At 41.3% G+C, this 27,750-nt stretch overlaps 2 protein-coding genes across 4 annotated transcripts in view; one reads left to right on the forward strand and one right to left on the reverse strand.

The window, feature by feature from the left end:
• Positions 1–1,434: 1,434 nt before the first annotated feature.
• mutyh (mutY DNA glycosylase) lies at positions 1,435–7,008 on the forward strand. Of its 2 annotated transcripts, XM_058073782.2 has the most exons (15): positions 1,435–1,618; positions 2,059–2,189; positions 2,488–2,527; positions 2,633–2,706; positions 2,772–2,813; positions 2,896–2,967; positions 3,895–4,008; positions 4,083–4,180; positions 4,556–4,700; positions 4,779–4,866; positions 4,935–5,117; positions 5,203–5,348; positions 6,326–6,475; positions 6,550–6,600; positions 6,672–7,008. In XM_058073782.2, exons 1-15 carry the CDS (start codon positions 1,519–1,521, stop codon positions 6,813–6,815), a joined length of 1,578 nt encoding a protein of 525 aa, XP_057929765.2. In that variant the 5' UTR covers positions 1,435–1,518; the 3' UTR covers positions 6,816–7,008. The 2 variants fall into 2 exon arrangements, with proteins under 2 accessions (XP_057929765.2, XP_078646201.1); XM_078790075.1 differs by lacking the exon at positions 1,435–1,618 and having other exon boundaries at positions 2,097–2,189; positions 2,488–2,537; positions 2,599–2,706.
• An 839-nt stretch (positions 7,009–7,847) lies between these two features.
• The window catches only part of glis1b (GLIS family zinc finger 1b), an 84,249-nt gene continuing 64,346 nt past the window's right edge, over positions 7,848–27,750 (reverse strand). For both annotated transcript variants that reach the window (XM_058073780.2, XM_058073779.2), the window contains exons 7-11: positions 26,781–26,922; positions 21,044–21,209; positions 10,061–10,197; positions 8,817–8,978; positions 7,848–8,744 (exon numbers count right to left, since the gene is read on the reverse strand). In XM_058073780.2, coding sequence (XP_057929763.2) covers positions 8,605–8,744; positions 8,817–8,978; positions 10,061–10,197; positions 21,044–21,209; positions 26,781–26,922 — 747 coding nt within the window. In that variant the 3' untranslated portion in view covers positions 7,848–8,604. The remainder of the gene's footprint in view (positions 8,745–8,816; positions 8,979–10,060; positions 10,198–21,043; positions 21,210–26,780; positions 26,923–27,750) is intronic.

Below are 27,750 nucleotides of genomic sequence, written 5' to 3' on the forward strand. Positions count from 1 at the left end.
TTGTGACTTAAAAAAAACAATTGTGACATAAAAAATAAAAAGAAGCAACAGAAGACAGTCGATCTAAACATATTTGTCTGGCTTTTCATGTTTCACTCACTGAACTCTCTCCTACGGCGTCCATTACAATCACAATTACATGCAAAGACTTAATGGTAAATTGGGCAAAGATTGGCTAAATTTCAATTCAAGTTTAATTTTCCTTTGCTGAACAAGTCATGTTAATCACACCCCATCAGTTGGCACAAGCCAATTACCTACAAGCCACATGTTCCAATGTAAGGTTAGGTAAGATGGTAGAAATGGTGGCACTGCATTTGCAAAGGTGAAGTAGTAGTAGTTTGATTATTTCCTACGTTCTCTGAACGCCTCTTTCTGGATGCTCACCATGGAGTTGCAGAGCCGTTACTAGGCAACCGTGGACAAAGCTAATGCTAGCTAGCTGGTTTGCTAACAGTGAACAAGCCACAATATGAACATTAGTGCCAAACTCACAGGAGATATTTAATTAGCTGCAAAGTTTCATGACTGCAGTGTTACTGTTAAAACATCAACATTGTTCTACGAAGAGTAGAAGAAGAAGAGTTCAAGAAGAGTCTTGAACCAGTCATGTGCTATATATATATATCACTGTATGGACAGTTACTATGGTACACATAATGTCATTGTATGGTCATACCACCTCGTACTTCGGTACGGGACAAAAAATTACAAAATTCAAAATTAAAAAAATAATAAAAAAAACTCATAAAACTGTATTATGGAAAGCAGGAAGTGAACAAATGTACCAGATGGAGGGATATGATTTAATAAGCTTTGCTTCTTCCTACTCCTTTTGGACATGTGGAACTGTGAACTGATTATGGGATGCACTCAATTGTAATCTGATGCATGTTCAAATGAAATAAAACCATTACCATTACCATTACCTACTCAACAAAGGGTAGGCCCTGGTAAGTGATTGCTCCCTGAAGGCCCGGCTACAGCTGTGATCTACTCTCAACATTCTGTCACAACACAATTAAATTATTGACATGACATTTTATCACATGTTTGTGATTGAGCTTGTTACGATAACGTCATATGAATAAATATTACAGATACTTGTACTTGTATGACATTTCATTTGGTACATATGCACAGTATGATGACAAGAGCAAGAATATGTTTATTATGAGAGGGCTCATGCTTTCGAGCTTTCGAACAGTGCTCCAATTGTAAGTAAACATTAAAGTCGATGTGTTTGAAACAACTGTGTATGCTGATAATCATACACCCTGTGCTTCGGTGAGATCGATATGTCCGGAGTTTATGTTTGACTGGAACGCACCATTAGTCTTTACGTAATCTCAAACCCTCCCCGGAACTAACGTGGTGACGCATGGGAATCCTTCATAGCTGATTGGACGAGCGGTGATGGGGGCGTTTCTTTTAAATTCGCGCCAGATGTAGTAAATAAAACCTTTTGCTTTAGATAGGCAGGGGACAGGCAATAAAAGCCATATTTTGAGGGCGTCTATGTTACGTTTGACAATGCGTAAACTCAAGAACGAAGTCGTAGAAATGGTGGAAAGTGTGAAACCCAAGCGAAAGAGGCAGAAGACGCGTGGAAAGGAGGGTAATCTACCACTCTTTACTCAAAGCCAGTAGTTCAGGCTAACATACAAGTAACGTTTGTTTTGTTTAAAAATAAACACAGATAGGGTTAGCACACAGCTAGGAGACTGTAGTTCGATTCCACCCTGCATCTCTGTGTGGAGTTTGCTTGTTCTCCTCGTGCATGCGTGGGTTTTCTCCAGGAACTCCGGTTTCCTCCAACATTCCAAAAACATGCATGTTAGGTAAATTCCATTGGTATGAATGTGAGTGTGAATGGTTGTTTGTCTATATGTGCCCTGTGATTGGCTGGCAACCAGTCCAGGGTGTACCCCGCCTCTCGCCTGAAGAAAGCTGGGATAGGCTCCAGCACCCCGCTACCCTGTGAGGATAAGCGGTAGAAAATGAATGAATGAATGAATGAATGAATAAACACAGATAATTACACATTTTCACCCACAGAAGAGCCCATGCTTGCTGTATCCCTGTCCACCTATCACACCTTTCCTGACCCTGCTGACATGGCCCACTTGCGGACTCACCTGCTGAGCTGGTACGACTTGGAGAAACGAGAACTGCCATGGAGGACTCTGGTAACCAGAATGCACAGACATAAGTAGTCATAAGTTTCAAGGACACAGAAGGTCTGGGTGACACTTCATAATGATTTAATCATAAGTTAGAACAAAGTCCTGTAGGTACAATTGCTACTTATCCCAACACTTTTGTCCATATCATGCACATTTCAATTCAGCTTTGTTGCCACTGTTAATAATAACATCTCAGTAATCTCAATAATGTCAACATACAGACAAAAGTACACCAGAAGGAATGTAAAATGAATATAAAATACACAGATCATTGACAAGCATTTATTGTCCTCAAATGTAGGCATTGACCGAGGATGACGTCAACAAAAGGACATATGCAGGTATGTAGAGGTTCTCAAGTTTTTTTTCTCCACATCCTGTGGAATAGTACTTTATTGTCATTTGTAACAAGTTGTTGGCTTCATGCATTTTTCCCGTTTAATAAGTGTGGGTGTCTGAGATCATGCTGCAGCAGACCCAGGTTGCCACGGTGATAGACTATTACAACAAATGGATGAAGGTATGCATAATAATCATAATAATGATGATAATGATAAAATATATGAGGTGTAATGTACGTTCCAGCGCTGGCCCACGGTGTCAGATCTTGCAGCTGCAACACTAGAGGTGACCACTAAAGGCTTAGAATAATATGAATATTTTAATAAATGTTTTTTGGACTTCATTTATCGTTTTTGTGGATGAGTAGGAAGTCAATCAGATGTGGGCGGGCCTTGGCTACTATTCAAGAGGGAAACGTCTTCATGAAGGCGCCCAAAAGGTCAGTGATATGGATTATGAAATACTATCTCTATTATTATTTATTATTTATTATAGCCTATCCCAACTGTCTTCGGGCGAGAGGCGGGGTACACCCTGGGCTGGTCGCCAGCCAATCACAAGGCACATATAGACAAACAACCATTCACACCACACTCACATTCATGCAAACTCCACACAGATGCCAGAGGGTGGAATCAAACTCAGGTCTCCTAGCTGTGTGGCCTGCGCTCTAACCACTCGGCCGGCGTGCAGCCTTGTTGTTTATTATAATTTAGAATTTTAAGTACTTGGTTCAACAATTCAGAACAATGGAGATTGTGAAAAGGAGGTGAAGAAGCGTGTGCAGGCAGGATGGAACGGGTGGAGAAAAGTGTCAGGCGTGATGTGTGATTGAAGAGTTTCAGCTAAAATGAAAGGAAAGGTATACAAAACTGTGGTGAGACCAGCCATGTTGTTTGGTCTAGAGACACTGAGTGTCTGAGTGCCACTGAGGAAAAGACAGGAAGCAGATCTGGAGGTAGCAGAGATGAGGATGCTGAGGTTCTCATCGGGAGTGACCAGGATGGACAGGATCAGTAACGAGTACATCAGAGGGACATTAGATGTTAGAGGCCTTGGAGATAAAGTCAGAGAGGCCAGACTGAGATGGTTGGGACATGTCCAGAGGAGAGAGAATGAATATATTGGTAGAAGGATGCTCATTTAGAGCTGCCAGGTAGGAGGCGTAGAGGAAGACCAAAGAGGAGGTTCATGGATGTAGTGAAGGAGGACATGAGGGTTGTTGGTGTGAGAGACAGATGCAGAAGACAGGGTTGGATGGAGGAGATTGATTTGCTGTGGTGACCCCTGAAGGGAAAAGCCCAAAGAGAAAGAAGAAGAAGATTATCATTTAGTATAATGTCATTTGTATGTTTTTTATCGACAGGTGGTGTCCAAGCTTGGCGGACAGATGCCTGTCACGGTAGACAGCTTGCTGAGACAACTACCAGGAGTTGGCCGTTACACCGCTGCAGCCATTGGCTCCATTGCGCTGGGACATGTCAGCCAACACAAGCAAGTCAGAACCAACCCCGGTTTAAACCTTAGGAAATGATGACATCTCTTGGTGCCTAGGTTACTGGAGCTGTGGATGGCAATGTGATTCGGGTTCTGTGTCGCATGAGGGCCATCGGGGCCGACTGCACGAGTCCTACAGTCACAGAGACACTTTGGTGAGTTTAGAATGAGTAAGTATTCAATTATTCTACATAGTTTATATATTAAACTTGGATATATACTTTAAAGTAGTCATGTACAGCCTAAATAACAGTTTTGATTTATGTTATATGTTGGTGTTCATGTTTCATGAACCGCAGCGCCATGGTTCTGGCAGCACTCGAGCAACTCCAGACCATGGCACTACCAACACCATGCTTGACACAATTATTTTTCTACTCGCTTCTATTGGCAGTTCTTTAGATAACAATGGCTGCGTGGTGCCTCATTTTCAGTGGATAGTAAATCTATACTGCCATACAAGCTGTACACAGGCTACTCTAAAGTAAAGATACTGTATATTGAGTTCACTGTGGTCGGTCGTCTTTCAGGGGTCTGGCTAATACGTTGGTGGACTCTGAGCGCCCAGGGGACTTCAACCAAGCCATGATGGAGCTAGGGGCTCGAATCTGCACCCCCAAGGCTCCTCTGTGCAACCAGTGTCCTGTGCGTTCTTTCTGCCACTCATTCCGCAAGGTAAGACTCTCATGAGGACCAACAGAAAGACGTTGGATATTATTAGTTCATAATTCATTATTTTGGTTATGTGTTTAGGTTCATGTCAAACAAGAGAAAACCTCCAGGAAGCTCTTGGCCAAAAAAGATGTGAAACCTCCAGTATTCCCTGACATAGAAGACTGTGGTAAGTCATCATGTCTCTTTGGACTCACTTCATGTTGTTGTCCATCTTTCTCTATCTGTCTCCCTCAGGGACAGATGGAAGATGTCCTCTGTGTCCGTCCGAGCCTTGGGATGAGGAACTGGGGGTCCAAAACTTCCCAAGAAAGCCAGCAAAGAAGCCCCCCAGAGTGGAGCGAACCTTAACCTGCGTGGTGACCCAACACGGGCAAGAAGGCGAGGAGGTGTTTCTGCTCATGCAAAGACCAGATAAAGGTTTCGTATCAATTCAAAGGGACAGCGCGTATGAATGGATACATGACGTCGGGTCACTAAGTTACATCACTTTGTGGCTCGGCAGGTTTGCTGGCAGGATTGTGGGAATTTCCCAGTCGGCTGTTAGAGGATGATATGTTGGAGAAGGAACACAAGGGGGTGCTGTGTGCTGACCTTAGCAGCCTCTTGGGAGTACAAGTGATTGACAGCGCTCTCCAGTATGTGGGCGATGTAAGCATGGAATTATCTGTTATTTGTTAATTATTTTAATAATATGAGACAAGGTAAACATAATGAATACATTTTTCCTTTAATTTATTCTTGTTCTTCAATTACACACGTAAGGGTTTTTTTGTTTAGTTTTTTTTACAGCATAAACTGATTATGCTCAAATTAAATATAAAGTGCCTGAACTAAAATATTATTTATTACATTTCTCATTATTTTTGAAAGCACAATCCTAATTATGGCAACATTAAATAAATATAAAATGTATGACCTAAAATATTACAGAGATTCATTCAATGACACTCCAAACATCACAAAAACAACTTTACAATGCGTGTGGGGGTGTGTAAATAAACAAGACAAGGAAAAACATGGTACTATTCGACCAATAGATTTTTAGGCTTGTGCGGTGTCTTTTAGCTTGATTGACACATTCCGTTCATTTGGAGCTGTTAATACATCCAAATAAATATAATCCTGTCCTGTCATTTATCTTTCTGTTCATTAAATACAGTAAAGATGGGCATATTTCTGACACAGTTGGTGATTAATCATGATTAATTCATTTAAAAAAAAGATTAATCTCGACAGCCCTGATATTTTATTTCCTTAATCGTCATTATTTTATTATTATTTTTGGCTGAAAAGCACTCCATACATAAAACTAAATGCTATTAAATCAAATTACATGAAATGCATTAAAATTCTCAAATAGTTGAAAAGGTAATTAAATAAGGGCATTCACTATAATTAAGAGTTTATTTCAGAATTAATTAATTAATGGACTGCTACCTAAATTTACCTTTCATTACAGGATCTATGTATTTGCATTTATGTTTTTAATGTTGGTAGACAAACATCCCTCCATAACTTTGTGTCAATTGAACATTTTTCCAATATTGCAAAAAAGGTCTTCCTAAAATTACAAAGTATTTTCTGGAAGTAGCGGATGCTTTTCTAACCTTGTAGTTCTGTCACAGGTGGTCCACGTCTTCTCGCACATCCACCAGACGTACATTGTTTACACTTTGCGTCTAAGAGATGCTGTCACGCCAACGCAGACAGAGAACGCACAATGGCTCAGCAGGTCGGCGCTGCAAGAAGCCGCTGTGTCTACGGGGGTGAAAAAGGTTTGACTCCATCATCAAATGTTCTTCTGGTGAACACCTGATAGTAGAAAGTCATTAGCTTTTTAACTTCTTAGATTGTCAAGCTCTGTGACTCTGCGGGCCTTCAGTCGGAGCAGACGTCTCTGGTAAGTGTTATTTAAATGGTCATACGGTAAATCTGTGTGGGACGGTGACATTTCCCCCCCATCTTACTTAGGATGGCAAGAGGCGAAAGAGCGCTGAGAAAAAAGACGGCGAGAAAGGAAAGAGGGGCACAAAGAAAACCATTTTTAAAAGTAACGGTAGCAAAAAACAGCTGTCACTCACATCTTTCTTTGGGACAGCAAGGCAGGAACCTTGATGAAAGTTCTAAATGGTTCTAAAGATTATATGTACTTGTCTGTTTTTAAATCATGCTCGTAGTAGTCACTTGTTTTTAAAAAATAATATTACAGTGTTTTGGGTATGTGTGTTTTATTAGTACTAGACAGTTAATGATCATCATGATTTTGTAAGTGTCATTGTATACATTTCATAGTCTTACAGACAATAAATATCTTGAAAATATTTATTTTGTGTGTTTTGGCTGATAGATTTTTGTTGTATGACGGGAATGAGATCAGAAATTTGGGTAATATATACAAAATATATATTTTTAAATTTTTGCACTCAAATGAGAAATTTGGGATATGCAACATGATAATGAAGATTACATTTTTCATTTCAATATAAATATCAAGGGAAGTTTCTACAGGAAATATAAATTCTTTGAGCGGTTTGACACTTTTCTGGTCTGGGAGGTGGACAAAACCCAGGACACGTTGGAGAGACTATGTCTCTCAACTGGCCTAGGAATGCCTCGGGATCCGCTGGGAAGAGCTGGATGAAGTCTTGGCATCCCTGCTTAGGCTGCTGCCCCTGCAACCTGACCTTGGGTAAGTGGTAGAAGATGAATAGAAATATAATTGAATCTAATCTATGTAGCATTGCATGTCACCCTACTAACTGCTCACTTGGTAATCCTGCAGCCTTCTTCATTGGCCTGATCAACTCTGGTGCACACGATCATGTATTCTGGCCGCTCTGGGTCCTGGCATGCACAAGTACCTGTGGTGGAAGCCATACGTCACCTACCTTCAGCTGGTAAGAAGAGACACACGGTAAAAGCAACATGTAACACAAACATGTGCTCCTCATACAACCTGTTCACCCGAGTGCGATTACCCGGACACCAAGAACATTCTAGTGTTTGTGTACTCCCTCATCCTCATAGCGCTCTTCAGTAACTTCTACTACTGCTGCTACCTGGATAAGAGGAAGCACAAGTAAAATGGTTGACAAACAAGCAAAACACTCAGAAAGAGATGCTGAAGTTGTGTGCAACACTCACCAACGTCCACTAGAGGGCGTATAATCTCTGCGAAAATGATTGTTTCTACATACAGTACATGTACACAAGTGATTACATGTTAATTCAGGCATTTATTTCTTGAAAGGGGAAATTGTATTCAACAATCAAATGCGTGTAAACAAACTGTACATTTTATACATACAATATTAAAAGCTGACTGACCGGATGCTTTCTTTGCTTTAATGCAGAAGAGATGCTTCCCCCAAACCCACACAACAAAAATACAAGAAATCAGACAATATCATTAAAAACAACCAACACAGCAACATGATACATTTCTCTCAATTGTTCAGTCTAAAACCCAATAAAATACAATTGGATTATTTTTTAAATGCATGGGTAGAATGAAAGTGTTCGCATAGTAGCAAGACAGTCTAATTATTGTTTCCATAGGGTCAGTGAAATTGATCGATTGAGACACAATAGCTATAGTCTGAATTTTATTGCGTTATATATTTCAATATCAGAAAATTGCTGCATTACACTAAAATAAATGTATCTTTTATAATTTGGAATTTGATTCTGGTAATTTATTTTCATAATGGTTCAGATATATTTTAATGATAATATATGTGTTTAATTGCTTTATTATTATTATTATTGCCTTTCATCACTGATTGGCTGGGAGAAGTCAGGTATGTTCCTTAAGATAAGTGGATTCTGAAAAGGCGTGGATGTGAAGTGAAAGTACATGGACGGCAGAGTGGGCTCCAGTGTTTTTGTTTGTTGTGTTGGTGGTCTACGACTCGGTGTACACTGATGGGATGTGGCTCAGGCCGCGTTCAAAGCTTCCCACCTGGAAGAAGACGCCCTCATCTGGGCTGGAGGAGAACTGGCACACCTCAGTGCCTCCTTGCAGCTCCTGAGTCAAGTTGAAGCCTGGAGGAGGATACATGCAAAGTGAACGTCTGCCATCATGGAAGCATTTGCACGTGATGGGGACCTGCTCACCTGCAGAGCCCAGAGAGTTGCTGGAGGACATGTGGAAGCCATTGAGCTGATGGGAAGTGTAGGCGTGAGAATCTCCTGGGGTTGTGTGGACGCTGCTGACCGTCTGCTCCATCCGGTAGGAGTCCGTGAAGTGGAAGCAGCTCTGAAAGCTGCCTTGGAATTCTGGGACAAGGAGCAAAATAGAAGCCAGACTTGATTTTCAAGGCCATCACTATATCTAGACTCAGTCGCTATTGTAAGACACTTTTGTAAAAAACTAAGTTACTAAGTTGGTTGCTATTGTTTCTGTTTTTACTCCGATTCAACCACAGGATTCAAAATTACGGGAACCTTTCCTGGATGTGAGACCACATTGGTGGTGAGAGTGCATGTGTTGATCTCTGCAGAGAAAAACAGTGTTTAAAGCATGAAGGCAGTGACAGCTGAGCTCGCCATGTCTCAAACAGCTGAACACAGGAACCACTGTTTTGTCTGATAATCCAGCAGGGGGAAAGGTTCCATGCGTGTGCTTTTCACACTCATGCCAATTATTTCTGACAGGACAGCGGGTCGGCTCTTCAAGAATTGTGCCGGTAGTAATAAACTACAACTAGGTACACCTGCATAGAAATCTAATATAAAAGCTGTATCAAAAATTAACACATTATTGACTACTATTAATATGTTTGTTATTGTGGTTGTACTTCGTGGATCTCATCATCCTGACAGCTGTTTCTAATATTTGGGCCTCTTATGTAGCAAAATAACAGTTGTACATCACTGCAAGCTACAATCACAATAACACCAAAATGGGACAGCCTCCAATTGTTTCTGATTTAATGTGTACATATCATACCTCAAATGTGGTCTAAAGACTCAATGATACTGTATTGAACCCAATATAAGGTATTTTTTCCCCAGAAAAAAGGCTGACGAATATAAGCGTCTTATATTTGTGTCTACAGGCTTATACTGTACATTTAAGCCAGCAGGTGACAACAGAGTCAGAGCTTCTCTTCCACTCACTCACACAAAACCAGTGACCAGTTGGCAAACACTAGTTCAAAAGTTATAACGCTCATTTTAAGATAATGGCGATCAATGATGTAGAATAATCGAAGATAAAAACTACTGAAAAAGAAAGGTCGTCTTATATGCAGAGATTTGGATTTTTTTTTTTACTAGTTGCAAAGCAATTCGCATGAAAAAATTAGAAACTAAGAAAAAAATACCTTGCAGACAGTGTCGTCAGTTTTCAGTCTTACCGTTGCTGGGAGTCTGATGGTGGTGATAGTGAGTGTAGGGTTTATGCTGACTTTGGACTTGATGCTTCTCCAGTGGAGGAGGAGGAGGAGGAGTCCCTGTTCCCTTCATCCCTGGAGACAGGAGGGGACCTGACATGCTGGAGGACACACAGAGATTCAAGATATCAATCTATCACTCACTGATTAATTTTGGGATGACGAGGTTACAGACCTCCATGCAGGTCGGTTAATTAACCAACCGCATGGTCTGACACACACACTGCTCTCCAGTATTCAGTCTTTTGGATTGTTTACGTGTGCCCTCGCTTCATTACACAATGCTGCTACTTCACTCGTCTTTCGTGAATGCTGTAGTTGTAAGCAAGGCATTAATTGGAAGCTGGCAATAATTGGAAAGAAGCTATTATTACTTCTGAAATTGGAAAACTCATGACTGTATATATAACAAGTTGTTTTTTGGACTCTACTAATGATTTGGAGTGCATGAGAAAGTGCTCTCTTTGATCACAGTTCATTTATTAACAGTATAAGACATAACAACAGGAGAACCAACTGTGTTAAAGAGTGAACTGCTCAGCCATTGAGGATTAATACAGGTGATGTGTTCACTGTAAACACGAGTATGGCAACATACATGCCTTTCATACAAATACTGCAGCTGAGGAAAAACAAGAGCAACATTTTAAAGTGCATGCAGCGGTAGATACCGCTGCTGGATGTAGCTTCTTCGATCTTATGGAGGTAATAAAAACAACATTGGCAGGTTGCCTATGGCCACAGATGTTAATGCCAATATATATATTTTTTATTCCAGTGTTTTTTCTCACAGTTAGTTAGACCTTCCTGCAGCACTCAGCATCCTGATATCGAGCAAAATCCCACTAGCTGATGTTGGCTGTAGCGAACCACCCACACACAGAAAGACATGAACGCCCTGGCATGCGTTCAGGTGAGCTTGTGCAGAAGCCTTCAGCCACAGGCGATACCAGGTCTGCACTGCATCACGGGCATACAACATGCATGTTGTCATTAAAAATACACGTATTTGTGTTTATCCAAGCCATGGCCCTAAAGTCTTTACCACAAAGGGAATATAACTAAGGATATGACCTCAAAGTGATGTAAAGTCGGCTTATTTATTTTTTAAGAAGAAAAATGATGTTTAACATCAGGAAATAGCAGCACCCGGCCAAATCTCAATAGCCTACATAACCACCTTTAATAAAACTAAGCTGGCAAGTCACCTCCCGACATATTCAACAGCTACTTAGCGTGCTTTCATGCAGTGCAGATGAGGAATGCAGCACATAAACTGCCGCCGCTGTGCTCCTATTTGCTGAAGAAGCACATGAGTTTACAGAGCGCTAAATGAACGCGATGACAGAGCGCTGCAAGACACGGCTGAGAAGGGCCCTTAGGTGCCCCTGCTGTGCGCCGGCCTGGCTTGGGCCTCCTCTGTGACCTACTGCCGTATGCGTGACAGACTAGCTGGCACGGACGCTGGTTAAGTCAATGACGTTTAAGGAAAAGAACGTAAAGCTGTCAAGCGCTGCTGCCAATTCTTGATTTATTCTACATTTCGGTGAGTGGAAACATACAGCTTTAGGGTTTATTTATGCCTAAAACATGCAGGAACGACATAAAACGCATCTTTGAGGCTGTTTTTTATTGCCTCGATAAGTTGAGATCATATTTTTTAAAATTTCTGGTACGCCCTCTTCTGTTCCTGATGAATCATAAATTTCTGCACAACCCTCATGAAATTCAGTGGATTTTTTTCCAAAGGTAATTTAACACAAGGATTTCTACCATAATAAAAATAATGGTGCACCATAATCTCAGGAGGATTTAGTGGGAAATCCTACAGAAAGTTCAGCATGATGTTACATAAGATTATTTTACAAGAGTTACCATGCACTCCTGCTCTAACGTCCCTCCACCAACATGGGGCCATTATTCCAAACAGTTTTGATATAATTTAATTCATTAACTCATTCAATCTCTGCTATTTTTCAAAATTCAAACCCTCAGTACCGGTCATTATAGACAATTTTGACAGATTTTTTTTGAGGGCGCTGATTTTTGAAAAAAAATCATAATGGGTTAGTATGTCGTTTTTTCAGTTTTTTTCAACTTGCTTCTAATGCACTTTTCTGGTCAAAAACAAAGGGGAAACCTCACACACTCAACAGGGGCCCCAGAAGCACCCACAAACGGCATAAAATGGCAGTGTTTGAGGGTGCTGATTTTTGAAAAAAAATCATAACGGGTTTAGTTACAACCCCAGGATGTACCCCGCCTCTCGTCCGAAGTGAGAATAAGCGGTATTGAAACCGCTTATGCATATCACCGGTATAGAATAGTACTCTGTATTTATTATGTATGTTGGTAGAAATACACATAACAGACAACCTAAACTCAGCAATAATGTTAGCACATGAAAGGTGTCCTGGCTGGTACACCTTTTATAAAACCTTTTTTCATTATTGTTCTGATTCATGGTTCATTTTATTTTAAGAATATGCTTTAGCCCATAAAAAAAACAAGCCGCAGGCTTTAAATTACCCCTTGGGGCAGACTTTGGACACCCATGTCATAGACTAATAAAACTGATGATTAATGGTTGCCTTGGAGATGACACATATGCTATTCTTCTTATTACGTGAAGCTGTTATTTTTACATATTGTTGCTTTAATAGTTTTCTGTGAGCACATTGTTAGTAGATTCCTGTTTGACAGCTGGTGATTAAGAGTGGATCCTCGTTGTTTATTGCAGTGATTTTTGCAGGACTCACAGTTTTTAAGACCCTCCTAAAAAAAAAAAAAAAAAAAGAACTATTCTTGGGAGCCTGAAGGGCTGGCATTGCTTTAGTTCAGCTTTAGCCAGGATGCTGTGTTCTGTCTCTCAAGCAGAGCTTCAGCTCACTAACCAGAACCAGAACTGTTCCCACCGATCCGAGCCAAAGAAGCCCCCCCCCAGTCATCCATCAGAGGGAATTAATAGTGGTAGTGTGAGATGAGGGTGTTGGTTGGAGAACATCGTGTCTGTGGAGTTTGAATACTTGCTCCCAAGTGGGACAGCAAGTGGCAGCTGAAGGGAAAATGATTCATGGTCACTTTGTCTTTAATAACACTTTTGGACAATAGATTGTTACTCCACTGACATTTAATCAACAGTCAAATTCTGTTTTTGTTCCAATATGTCTTTCAGTGACAAGTCTAATCCCAAACAGCACAAATAATACGGAATTCAAAAGAGAAACAAGACCACAGATAACAGAATTACACGGATTCCTTTTTATTTTGGTTACATAACCATTGTCGCTAGGCAGAATATATTTCCACATCAAAGTCCAATGAAAAAATTGTCATATAGCCACAGAAAACCACAATGTATCCCATGAGGCATCCCATCATTGTTTCAGTTGCTACTGTATGTTTACAAACCATAACAGTTGCTTTTAAGTAGTAAAGTCCACTCACATGAAACGACTACATTCATTCATTCATTCATTTTCTACCGCTTTTTCCTCACGAGGGTCGTGGGGATGCTGGAGCCTATCCCAGCTGTCTTTGGGCGAGAGGCGGGGTACACCCTGGACTGGTCGCCAGCCAATCACAACGCACATATAGACAAACAACCATTCACACTCACATTCATACCTATGGACAATTTGGAGTCGCCAATTAACCTAGCATGTTTTTGGAATGTGGGAGGAAACCGGAGTACCCGGAGAAAACCCACGCATGCACGGGGAGAACATGCAAACTCCACACAGAGATGGCCGAGGGTGGAATTGAACCGTGGTTTCCGAGCTGTGAGGTCTGCGCGCTAACCACTCGATCGCTGTGCCGCCTCAGCGACTACATACCAGTTGTTATTCACTAGGATGCCTCCAAACTGGCAGGAAGAGGGTTCATCAGCACAGAGACGCTTCATGGAGCAAAGGGTGTTCCATAGCAACAACGGCGAACAGAGTGACACCACTTGTCGGTCTCTTTGACACCCCTATTATTTATATATTATTATTAGAATCCAGTGTAGCTCGGGATATGCTAAGCTATAAGTAAAAAAAAGACTTGTTTTATAGGGGATCCTCTCTGACACATCGAATAGTATACGATGGCAATGAGGTCTATTTTGCCGAATGACTGTGTGAAAGAGGCACATGGCTAGTGCTGTGTTGTGCCTCCTCACCAACAGCCCACCTTCAGATGCACTCCAAACCACCAAAGTGGTCCTGTCATTGCAGCAGGATACGAGTGGGTGGGCTTAGCCGGCTGGTACAGTAAAGTACATGATGGCCAGTGGAGATAAATGCTTCTGTGGCGTATGAAAGATTCCCCTCATTCCTGCAGCCTGACTTTACATGCCAGCCATCGACTTAAGCAGGGCAGTGGAGGGGGAAGGGGAAGAGAAGGGCAGCTGGCAGTGATTAGCCCGCTATGATTCACTTTAGCTGCACATAAAAGCACAGCTTGTAAAAATATGAACAGTATAGCTGTTTCCTGACTTGGTGCTGACAGCAACTGAAATGAATGGCTTGATGAGTGTCAAACAACTCCTCGACCGCTTTTAAATTGTAGTCACTCCCCTCGCCAGCACAACTTAAAGCACAGTCACACTACACTGTGACTTTAGATTCTTAAGTATCATGAAATAAAACATTTGAGATAACTTATAGAAAAAAATATGTCACAAAATCTGACCAGTCCAGGGTCTACCCTGCCTGGCATAGGCTCCAGCATACCTGCAACCCTAATGAGGATAAGCGGCAAAGAAAATTAATGGATGGTGTCTGGACAGATGTCAAGCCATCCAAAAAATCTTTTACTTGCGATTTTATTTTTTTATGTCGTTGGTTAAATGTTTTCTTGTTTTGGTGCTTTATAATTAAAAGGAGTGAATGCAATTATTTTATTTTTGTTTACATCACATTGCACATGCTACTGGATCACTGCAGGGACATAACAAAAGGCTGCCGCTAACATTGCAAGCTAGTGAGCTAACTAGTTAGCCTCTCCAATTTCATTCATTCGTGGGGGGGCTGGAGCCTATCCCAGCTGTCTTTGGGCGAGAGGCGGGGTACACCCTGGACTGGTTGCCAGCCAATCACAGGGCACATATAGACAAACAACCATTCACACTCACATTCATACCTATGGACAATTTGGAGTCACCAATTAACCTAGCATGTTTTTGGAATGTGGGAGGAAACCGGAGTACCCGGAGAAAACCCACGCATGCACAGGGAGAACATGCAAGCTCCACACAGAGATGTCTGAGGGTGGGATTGAACTCGGGTCTCGTAGCTGTGAGGTCTGCGTGCTAACCACTCAACCGCCGTGCAGCCCCTCACCAATTTATTTATCCTAAACTTAAGAAAGTGTTTCAGACAGAGTGGGGAAGAAGGACAAAGAAACTTACCACTTCCACACAGAATGAGAGGAATGTCATGCGTCATAACATTATTGATGCCTATTGACCAGAATACTACATATTTTTTTTTTACTAATAATACCCTATAGTGGACAACAAAACAGTGATAATTTATTATTGATGATAAAATAAAAAAACATAGTGAGGGAGCTATAGTCTGTGATATAGCGAGAGACGACTGTAGTTCACTTGTGTGAACATTAAGCATTTTAAAAGGTTAGTCTATGAAATATTTGTCATTGAGAAATGATTGTTGACGTAAAAAATGTTCCTTTAAAAAATAAATATTTAGTGACCGCTGTAAAACTGCTCGTCTAAAACGATAATAGGGTGGAAGACAGACAGCTATGAAGGTGCCCCTTCACAGCAGGGACTTCTAATGTACTGACGCTTGCCACTCTAATTCAATTAGCGTGTGTCAATCACTCCAGTGGTATCATACTAATATTTGCTGAGGGGCTCTAATATCAATATGCAAGTAAAGCCCAGTAGGCGCTCCCCTCTGCGACTATAGAAGCACATATAGCGGCAGCAGTGAATGACAACATTTACCACACGTGTCCGCGCTCGGTAGCCATGGTCCAACGGCCGTCTATGTAAGAGAGCCCCCCCCCCCCGCACATACTGCCGCTCACTAAGCCATCTGCAAATGTATTTAAACTGGCATATTTTAATATTAGCTGGAGAAAAGTGACACAAAGTATGACTCTAAATGGGCCGTTTGAGCCAGGGTAAACACATTTAAGCGATGAGGTCAGAGGCTGCCACACCAGGGGCAGCTTAGCTTGATCATTTTTGTCAAAATGTTTAATGTCCCTAGTAAGCCGTTTGGGAAAAACAAGTGCACCGCTTATGTTGACTTTGGCAGACGGCTGTATGCTCTAGCCTTTCAGTAAATGTAAGTAGACGTTTCATGCCCCCCCCCCTCGTGCCACTCAACGTCACTGCTCACCCCACCTTCCGTCCTTTTACAATCAACTGATAGTGTGTGTCTTTGGGACTTGATTTGACGACGCCTGGAAATTTGGAAATTGTTCATGTTGTCATCATGTCAGGAAAGCAAAGATGAACATCTAATGGGGGGTGGGGGGTTCCCAAACGTTTTCCAGCGAGGGCCACATAGTGAAAGATGAAAGGATGCAAGGGCCACATTGAGATATTTTAAAGCAACAGATGTAGATATGCTAAGTTATATAACTTTTTGCTGATAGATGCATTTTAATTAAGCTATGTTTTAACTGGGAGGTAGGTGGGGTAATGAATGACACAGGGCCATGTTGGTTTAGATTTCTTTTCTCCCTTAATAGGAAGAAGTTTCATTAAAAAACTGCATTTTGTGTTCAGTTGTGTTGTCACTGACTTGTGTGTGTGTGTATATATATGTATATATATATATATATATATATATATATATGCACATTTACTGCACATTTTAGTGCATTTTTCTCATATTTTCACTTTATTCCATAATATTATAACTTTTTCCACAACCTAAAATTACAACTGTGTTATTTTGTTTGTTTCAAATAATTTAATTTATTATTTTAAAATAATAGCTCTTTAAATCTTTATCATTTCATTTTTTTCCTCATAATATTATATTATTCTCTGAAGACTTTGACTTTATCGCTTAATATTTTGACTGTACTGATTGAATTTACTGCAAATTTTGCTATTGTTGTTGTTGTTTTTTTTAAATGTTTCCTTGCTCAATGAGAACATTTGCGGGCCACAAATGGCACCCAGGTCACACTTTGGACACCCCTGGTCCAATGGGACTATCCACTTTAAATGGCGACAAGCGGAGTACACCCTGGACTGGTCGCCAGCCAATCACAGGGCACATATAGACAAACAACCATTCACACTCACATTCATACCTATGGACAATTTGGAGTCACCAATTAACCTAATGGTCTCAGGTCTCCTCGCTGTGTGGTCTAACCACTCGTCCACCGTGCAGCATGTCTTGTCCTTCAATTATTGACATATCATACGGTATCGCTGTTTTGTTTTTATAAGGTATCATCAATAACTTCTTCCGTCAGCCTAAACTACTTTCTTTCCTCTACCTTGTTTTTGTGCACGTTGCTTTGGATAGTAAACGCCGTGCCTCGTGGCGACACTACGGCTCTGTAACTGTGCTCTGCTGGCTCTCTGAGGAAACATTAATAGGAAACATTCTGCGCCTCACACACACACACACACACACACGGATACAAAACGTCGTCTGTAAATAACAAGGTAAGCAAAATGAGAAATAATAAATGAGGAACAATCCTGATCAGAACATGCATCTCTCTGCCAAATAAGTGCCGATACCGCATTTCCCGTCTAAAGTATCCCTCAGGCATGAAATCCCAGTGATGCAGAAAATAAGCTTTTTCTTCTGCGATTACATGATTGACCACCGCTGGTTGTTTGTTTTTTGATGAAAGCTCAGTATGAAGTAAATGAGGTGTAAATTACAACAAGCCTATGATGGTATAAGTTGACTGAGACTCTTGGCTTGTCCTTGGAGGATCCTCCCAGTGCAATAATGTTTAGCAAAAAGATGACCCCCCCCTCCCCTCTCTCCCCCCCATGCCATCATTAACACATGAATCACATCCAGCAAGGAAGAAGTTTGTTCATTGTTCTGTTGCACCCAGTGGAGACGGGGGACCTTATGAACACCAACACCGTTGCCAGAAATAAAGCAACGATGTGTCATGTTGACCTCGTGGTGACCAGCACGGCCTTTGTCCCCACGGGGATTGGAGCGTGTTCGAGGATGTGGACTCATTTCCAGTTAAGACTAGCCAAATGGGTTTTGTCAGCGGGGCCGAGAGGTTTAACCTAACATCCTCAGAAAGGGATCGCCCTGTGATTCTGCCGGGATTCAGGATGAGAAATCTGTGAAAAACACATACTCTCAGCGGGACAATATTGTGTGAGGGTCATAATATTATCAGTGTGATTCATATATTTATGAAGATACTCTTACAGAGAATGTGTGTGCACCTTCACCGCTAACAGTACCTACTACATGGTTCTACTCACTACTCTGTTGGCAAAAGTAGGTACTAAGCATGCTGAGAAGACATCATAGTCTTGACTGTCTTAACTTCCCAATGATTTTTTTTAATAATATGAACTTTTGTCTAGTGGTTAGTGCGCAGACCTCACAGATCGGAGACCAGGGTTCAATTCCACCCTTGGCCATCTCTGTGTGGAGTTTGCATGTTCTCCCCATGCATGGGTTTTCTCCGGGTACTCCGGTTTCCTCCCACATTCCAAAAACATGCTAGGTTAATTTGTGACTCCAAATTGTCCATAGGTATGAATGTGAGTGTGAATGGTTGTTTGTCAATATGTGCCCTGTTATTGGCTGGCGACCGGTCCGGGGTGTGCCCCGCCTCTCGCCCGGAGACAGCTGGGATGGGCTCCGGCACCCCCCGCGACCCTCGTGAGGAGAAGCGGTAGAGAATGAATGAATGAATGAATGAATTGTCCATAGGTATGAATGTGAATGGTTGTTTGTCAACGTATATGTGCCCTGTGATTGGCTGGCGACCAGTCCAGGGTGTACCCTGCCTCTCGCCCAAAGACAACTGGAATAGGCTCCAGCACCCCTGCGACCCTCGTGAGGAAAAAGCGGTAGAAAATGAATGAATGAATGAACTTTTGATGAACTTAGCTATGAATTTATCGCTGTTGTATTTTCACAGAGTACACTTTCACAAAAGATGTTTACTTTTGGAAACAACTTTTCCACATATGCTGTTGTTTATGTGTTAGTGAGTGTGAAATCCTGCAGACACTTAAACATGCATTAACCTGGGGGCAGAATATTAAACAACCTGTACAAGGTTTGTCTAGGAGCTATGTCTTGCACCATATTAACGCTGGTATACTTTGCTGCCTCATTATTGGTGGAAGCCATTGGGAGTGTGTTGTGTGGGTTGAGAAAGTGTCTTGACTTTTGCTAAAAGAGACTTTAGTTACACCAAACTTCCACAACATCATTACCGTAAATTCCGGACAATAAGCCGCTACTTTTTTCCCAAACTTTCAACCCTGCGGCTTATTCAGTGATACGGCCAATTTATGTAATTTTTCTAACGGCCGCCAGGGGCTCTCGAGTAGAAAAGGTAAGATTAAGACCGGTGGAATATATGCGTTGAGGAAGACTGCAACTTCTTGTCTTGTGCATAAATTGAATTAGCGTGAACATACCCTCATCATGGAAAATGCAAAAAGAAAGGCATATGACGCAGCTTTCAAGCTAAAAGCAATCAAGCTGTCCGATAAAGAATGATGACTTCGATGGCTTCAGTTCAAAGGAGGAAGATGAAGACAGCTTACCGTGATTTTTACCAGTATGTTCTTTTACCAGACCTGTTATACTGTGTTGCTATTGTGTTGCTAGCGTGTTGTTACCATGTTGCTACCGTTTTACTGCCGCATCACAGGCACCGTTTGTGAAGAAAGTTATATTATTATTATTGTTAAGTTATATTATTAAAACTTTGAAAACTCTCTCTATGTACCGTCTTTCTTTGTAAATATGTTTACATGTTTTAATGTGGGCACATGCGGCTTATATACAGGTGCGGCTTGTGTATGTACAAAATTGGTTTTCCTCTGAAAATGTAGAGGGTGAGGCTTATAATCAGGTGCGCTCTATAGTCCGGAAATTACGGTAAATTTATTGTTTGACTTCTGCGATTCTTACTGCTTAGAGGAAGTCCTACCTAATGTGTCAAAGGCAGGGTACTCTGTTATTTCTACACCATGAATTTGGAGGTGTTAAATCATGTCTGTCTTATGCCCTGCTTTACATGATATCTCTGTGTTGCAAATGATACACTGAGCAAAAACATGGCTGCTTCTTCTTCATTGGTGTTTGTGACTATTTCTTGTGACATTGTGTCAAAACGAGGAATCTAAATAAAAAATTTTTAGCAATCGCAGGAGAATCTGAATGTTAGACCCGGTTCTCATTGATGCTGGAGACTCGATGCCCAATCGTTTATAAGGGTGATGCTCAATGCTTGAGCAAGTTCATAACAGCAAGAAATAAACACACTAGTCTAATTTGTCTTTGTCACAATTCAACCAGTTGCCTCATACTGAGTCTCGGTGCTGTTAGAGGGCAGTTTTTTTTAGTCTCCGTCACCAAAATGCTTTATCGTATAAACATGTGTAAGCATTTTGAGATACATTCTGTTCATAGATTCGTACACAGCAGTATTATACTCCACACTCCACTTAGCTGCAGCGCCCGTTTTTTATTAAACTGGACTTGACATGCGAATGTTAGCTTGTCAAGTAGCTGTGCATTATGTATGTCTGGATGCTGCAGTATTATATGCCACAGTCTTCACATTGCCGCTGCCCTCAGTCTCCTCATGAATAAAATGAATCATCTCTACCTTGAAGGGAACCAATTAAAGAAGACCCTTGAAGCCGATCCAACCCGCGGAAAAGAGAATCTACTGATCGGCTAATGGGACTGCCTGCCAATGCATACCAGCCACCCATCAAGCAGTGGGACTCACCTGTCTCTGGGACCCTCCATGGCAGCCATCGGGGACAGGTGATGCGGGCTGTTGAGGTCTCGGTGCTGTCGGGAGGGCAGGTCAGCGGTGGGGGCAGGGTTGGCGGCGGGGGAGAGCAGCTCCACTGAGGAGCTGTGGTGGGGGGTGCCGGAGCCAGCGTACAAGCCTTGAAAGACAAACAAAAGTTAATTTGGCTTAAATGTGCCAAATGCGCTGAAAGGCGCCATGTTCGGTTCCTTTTTCTTTTGATGGCAACGGGCCTTTTGTTTTGACAACCTTCATCCAATCAGATGAAATGTTCTCTTATAAGTGCTGTTTGTAATTTAAGGTAGACTATTTGGACCGCCACAGGGGCCATGCTTTCAGCTGCTTGTCGTTATTACAGCATAATACACTAAAATGTTACATGTGCACCAACGATAGAACATTGGAAAGGGGGGGGGTTATATGGTCGCCTTTGTATTTTTTGTGCAGATGGGTTTGTTTCTGCTGATGTTGACTTCTAATCAAATGAGGATATTCATTCATTCATTCATTCATTCATTCATTAATCGAGCGCCGTGGGGGTGCTGGAGCCTATCCCAGCTGTCATAGACAATCGAAGAGTTGGAGAAACAAAAGACGGCGTCATTAACATGGGAGTCAATGGGAAAATGTTTAGGCTTTTGTCGCTTCTAGTGGCCACAGAAGGCAATCCGTACATCACTCAGCCACAAGAGGGACATTTTTGAAAAGGGGACGAAGATTCGTACGTTGTCACCAAAATAAATCAAGCTAGCTAAAATGGTGTGGCCAGGAGGAGGAGGAGTTTGCACTAAAAAAAAATGATTAAAGAGCCTCCTAAGCTCTAGTGTTGGAGTGAGAGCCGAGGTGGATGCACACACCTCCTTCTAACGAAGGTAGAGCCAAAACTAAACATCCAACGGAAAAACTAATTATCCACAGAGAGAGTTGAAAAGTTTATCTGAAAAATGAGCCATTAATCACGTTTCTATGTGGCCGTATGGCTGAGCTACAAGGCTGTGAAGTCTGTAAATTCTCTGATTACATTAGTAATTTGATTACCTTTGTAATGTGATTACATTAGTAATTTGATTACTTTGTAATGTGATTACATTTGTAATTTGATTACTTTTGTAATGTGATTACATTAGTAATTTGATTACTTTTGTAATCTGTTTACTTACAATAACTTGCAATTTACTTACAAAAGTGAATTATTACTGCATGGTGGTCGAGTGATTAGCACGCAGGCCTCTAGGAGCTAGGAGACCCGAGTTCAATTCCACCCTCAGCCATCTCTGTGTGGCGTTTGTATGTTCACCCCTGTGTGGGTTTTCTCCGGGTACTCCGGTTTCCTCCCACATTCCAAAAACATGCTAGGTTAATTGGCGACTCCAAATTGTCCATAGGTATGAATGTGAGTGTGAATGGTTGTTTGTCTATATGTGCCCTGTGATTGGCTGGCAACCACTCCAGAGTGTACCCCGCCTCTCACCCAGAGACAGCTGGGATAGGCTCCAGCACCCCCGGGACCCTTGCGAGGATAAGCGGTAGAAAATGAATGAATGAATGAATTATTTGCTTCTTTTTCCCGTACTGTTGCTTGAATTAATTGACTGACTATTAGCCATAGCATTTGTGAGCATCCCTCAGTGACTGACAAGAAAAGAAGAAATTAGGGCTTGAAAGGTTGCCAAACGCTGGCCACCAGGTGCAGCTGCTTCCAAGTAGAAGCGTGCTAAGACCTCAATGTGACAGCCCTCTCAAATGGTTACAAGCCGGATTCATTATGCCCAAATCATCAATCACGCACCCTTAAATGTTTTTCCCCCCTTCAGCCCCAACATCTGCTCCAACACCGGCCAAACGGTCGACAAATAATGCCTGTGATTGCCTCAATTTCAACACGAGTTCCACTTTGGAAAGCACGGAGACAGCACTCTTGTTCAACTTAGTGTTGGATTATGGTTAGGACATTTTTGCTGACTCGCTCCAAAAGGTAGTCAATTTGAGACGGAGAGGTGTATACAGCCACTCGGCATAACAGCGGGAGCATGTAAAGGCTAATAAAAGGATGATGAGTCCTTCCTGTGCTCAAAGAACACACCAATTAGGTTCCATAAAGCCCAGAAGGGCTTCTCGTAAGTCTTACCCTCCCCATGTGAGAGGAGAGAAAATGTATAGCAGGAGAACTTAGCTGTCTGACTGGAAGTGTGAGTCACTGGCAAATGTTAACGACAGGGTGGACTCTCGCTCTAACATGCATCCTATTGGCATTACAAAGTGGAGCTCATGCAAATGGGGAAACCCAAATGCCAACATTTTAAGCTGGGGCACACCTTTGAACACTTTGGCCGACAAGTCATCTCCTCAAGGGACTTTTTTTTGGATGTGAAAAGCTAAGACTCAAAGACATGTTGAGCGTTGTCAATGGAGTTCCAGCAACAATAAGAGGCAGCACCGGGGATCCTGGATGGGCTACAGGCACAAAACACGGACAGATGTGTCCACAAACCTGGGAGGCCAGTGGGACATCGCTCTGGTCTTTAATATCTTCATAATGTATTTCTCTTAGTGTTAATACAAAGTGGTGTTGACGCTTGCTGATGGAAAAAAATGGACGGCTACACATGATGAATAAACGTTTCCTTTACAAGGTCATTGCCAAAGAGCTTTTTGCTGTCTTTGCCCAAGAAGACAGATTCAAACGACGGAGCCTTGGAATATAATAAAAAGGAGTGAGTGGTTGTCGCAACGAATAAAGGCTAAAATGTCAGAATTAAAAATGTAAATAAACTTGGTTCTACCCACACGTGCAGCCAAGCATTCAAAACTTTTCAACATGGTCCAAAAGTGGCATTTCATTCGTCAAGAGGATGAAAGGTTGATGAAACGGTAAAGCACAAACTTTCCCACTAGGTAATACAAATGGAGATGGGATATACTGTGGTCATCTGTGACATTGCATTTCTAGTTTTTGATGCTTTTTTGGCTTCATCCACCCACAAACCATCTTGGATGACTGACTTTTTGGAAAACCTTGTGCAAGAGTGAACATTTTCCAGTTTTTTCACTTTTTAGCGTTGGCATATAGATGAGGAAAAACATGTTTTTTTCTTACATAAGCCACATTTTTATATATCAGAAATAAGTCCACATATATTATTCATTCATTCATTTTCTACCGCTTTTTCCTCACGAGGGTCGCGGGGGGTGCTGGAGCCTATCCCAGCTGTCTTCGGGCGAGAGGCGGGGTACACCCTGGACTGGTCGCCAGCCAATCACATATAGACAAACAACCATTCACACTCACATTCATACCTATGGACAATTTGGAGTGGCCAATTAAACCGGAGTACCCGGAGAAAACCCACGCATGCACGGGGAGAACATGCAAACTCCACACAGAGATGGCCGAGGGTGGGAATTGAACCCTGGTCTCCTAGCTGTGAGGTCTGCGCGCTAACCACTAGCTCGCCGTGCCGCCCACATAAATTAATTAAAATAAATTATTTCAAATAATTTAAATATATTTTTATATGCATTTTTTGAGATTTTTATATTTACAAAAATATATATATTTTACTGTGTAGTATTTCACTACTATGCTACAATGTAGCCTTTTATAGGGCATGGAATCATATTTGGTAAGCATACTTACAGTACTAGAGGGCAGAAGAGAACTGTGATACCTAGCTAATCAAGAGGCAGGATAATATTGTAATTATACAGAAAGAAATATAGAATATGAAGTAAGTTGAGGTTTAGACATATATCTGAATTATTCCTAAATTAACACATAAGTTGACATGCAGTCAGTTAAAATACATCCATCCATTTCACTTTCTTTTTCTTTTATATGCTGCTACCAGTCTGCGTAACGTTTGCGTGACATGATGGAGGTTAAAGTTAAGAGGTTCTTTTTGTACAGTTTTAATAGGTCATGGAAAAGGTCATAACACAAGGATCACCTGTATAGTGAAATAAAGCAATATTGTATTGGTATGATTATTAAAAATATACTGTAATTGCATTGCTTAAAGATGTAATTTAAATGTAAAAAGTATTGTGTACTACACCATCTAGGGGTTATAGCACCACTGTTTGCTTTGGGGTTGCAAATGTATTTTCCCATCCCCAAAAAGACATCAGTGTAGATAAATATTTTAAAACCCTCGGGTATGGACTAACAACACTGGACACAACCCAGTGCTGTTAGTCCATATTTGATTGATGGCTGTCATTGTGCACAAAATGAACATAATGCACGGCAGCCATGTTGACAAGGTTGTTGATGACCACTGAAGCCCCTATGATTACTTCACCAGGTGCTGGGATTTCTGGCATTTGGAAGAAAAACTCGCCTGAAACGCTGCCAGCCTCGTGCGGTCTCATTTTGAATTGCTCAACATGGAAGGTGGTCACACTACTGCTATTTTCTTTGCGACGTGGAATTATTTTACCAGTAGTACTTGTTAAGAGATTGTTTTATATGTATCACAGTCATAGATAATCTTTCCTTTTCCCCATGCACAGCCTATTCCCATCTAAATCCAACTCAAGTGGAATTCCCCAGGAAACAATTGACTGGCTCCAGCTTGCACCAGCAGTAAAGATAATTTCTGCTTGCACCAGAAACCAGCCGTTTTGTCTTGAAAAGACTCTGGCGTGTACACACTACTGGCTGGTAGCTTGACGTTGGCTGAGTCGGTATTGTTGCTGACTGTCAACAGGTCCAATAAAAAGAGGCGGCATTAAAAATAAACTTCAATTAAGACTAATGTGTTGAAAACTCTTTTTTAAATGACATTGCTAAAATTCTCATTTAAACTGTTATCAGCATATTTTCCATTATTATTTAAAAATGTTATCATATGTATTATATCCACAAATTTGATCAACATGCAACAAGTGTATGAACATGCATTGTGCTCTGTGTCTTTGTGGTGTATTGGAGCATTCTCTCATTGCTCTGTTGTATGTGTATTATTGTAGTTACCACAGCTACCAGTAGAGGGTGTTGTATATTCATGTGAGAGTTGAAGACGTGTCTGGCTGAATTTAAAATGTCGTCCCTCCACCGTCTCAGTCAGTGGTGGGCGGATTGATCCAAATATGGATAATATCGATCCCAACATTGGTATCAATCGAGGAGTAAAATACTGCGACAGGAGCAATATGTTTTAACAAGGACATTAAAATGTTACAGTCGAATGGCACCGGGACGAGGAGTGAAATATGCGTGAGATACTTAATTTTCTGTGTCCAACCAAGTAGTTTCCTCACAAAAATTGAAATGAAATTTGAACTTTGAGAGTGTTTAAACAAGAGGGAGATGTAAGAAAATATTGATGACTGTCTGAGGAAAGTGTATAAAGTGTATATTCAGAGGTTTTACAGCCTTAAAACATATATATGTAATACTTGTAAAAAAATATAGTTGGCTACTTTGTGGATTTCATTTATTGTGGGCTATTTTGGGAACCAGAAGCTATCCCCCGCAATGTATTATTATTATTATTATTTGTAGTTATAGTAATAGCAATAGTATTGTAGACACACCAGCACAATCTAATAAATATAATACAAAACTCACATAAAATGATAATGACGTTTTGATTGATGGTTAAATAAGGTTACAATAAATGCCAAGCACCTTTCAGTATGGTGCACTACACTTCAACAACTGTACAGTTATGTGAGTGTATGCAGTAGTTGTAGTAAGGTATCTGACCTGTAAATACATCTTGGCCCAGTCCTGGAGCACCTCCTTCCTTACTACTGTAGAGATGCTGAGGGTGGCTGGACGTCTGGAGATGCTGCATGGATAGACAGTCGCTCAGGACGTCCGACTCCAGGTGAGGGCATGGGCGGAGCTATCAGGGAATAAAGCACAAGCATACACATAGAATCAAGTACACTGTATCGCAGTATCGCAGTAACCATTGAAAATATCTTTGTCATTTGAGTCAGTTTTAGTGGATAGTACATCTATATTGTTATACAAGCTGTACATTGACTACTCTAAAGTGTGTCTAAGTTTCATTTCTTTAGTATTGTGCTTAGGGAAGATTACTCAAATGTGATACTGTGAATCATGTGTTATATATGTACATCTGTAGTATCCAGTGTTTAAACATGCTGGAGTAAAATGGCATGTTTTTGACATGAGACTCTTTCACAGGCCTGAAGGAAGACAAATGTGCAGTTCATTTAGTGTTCTTAAATGTACGCTGTGATATTCCATGTTTTTCTCATTGTCATCAAGACTCCAGGACGTGAGCAAACAATGACTCCACAGTATACTATTGTAGCTAAGCAATACTATAAACAAATAGTACCTGTACTGTCTTGTGTGCCATAAACACCCATGCTTGGTAGCAAACTAATAAAACACACAGGGACTGAGTCACAGTGTAGTACTACCTAGTGACTGGCAATTAAAGTTGTGGCGCCCCCTATGGGTTGTGCTCAAAATGTTTCGGAAAACATATTTAGCAGATACACAGTACAGACATCCTTGAAATGTTACAATGATTAGACAATGGTCTAATGGTCAATTAGACATGGTTGATGACCTACGGACAAGTAGGAGTTAAGTACATCCCCTGTACCCTTGCAAAAACCGACCTCAACCTGTGTTAGCCTGAGATGATACGTTCGTATTAATGCAATCTGGTACAGTTATTGCAGTTATATATGTC

This window comes from Doryrhamphus excisus, linkage group LG4 (genome assembly GCF_037039965.1).
Source record: "Doryrhamphus excisus strain RoL-2023G ecotype Guam linkage group LG4, RoL_Dexc_Guam_v1.1, whole genome shotgun sequence".
Taxonomy (NCBI): domain Eukaryota; kingdom Metazoa; phylum Chordata; class Actinopteri; order Syngnathiformes; family Syngnathidae; genus Doryrhamphus; species Doryrhamphus excisus.

Excerpts from the sequence above, each read along its gene's own strand:
- mutyh (XM_058073782.2), top strand. The coding sequence starts at position 1,519 with ATGTTACGTTTGACAATGCGTAAACTCAAGAACGAAGTCGTAGAAATG. Across the intron at positions 4,181-4,555 it reads ACAGTCACAGAGACACTTTG|GGGTCTGGCTAATACGTTGG; the intron begins GTGAGTTTAGAA and ends GTCGTCTTTCAG. Across the intron at positions 4,701-4,778 it reads TCTGCCACTCATTCCGCAAG|GTTCATGTCAAACAAGAGAA; the intron begins GTAAGACTCTCA and ends TTATGTGTTTAG.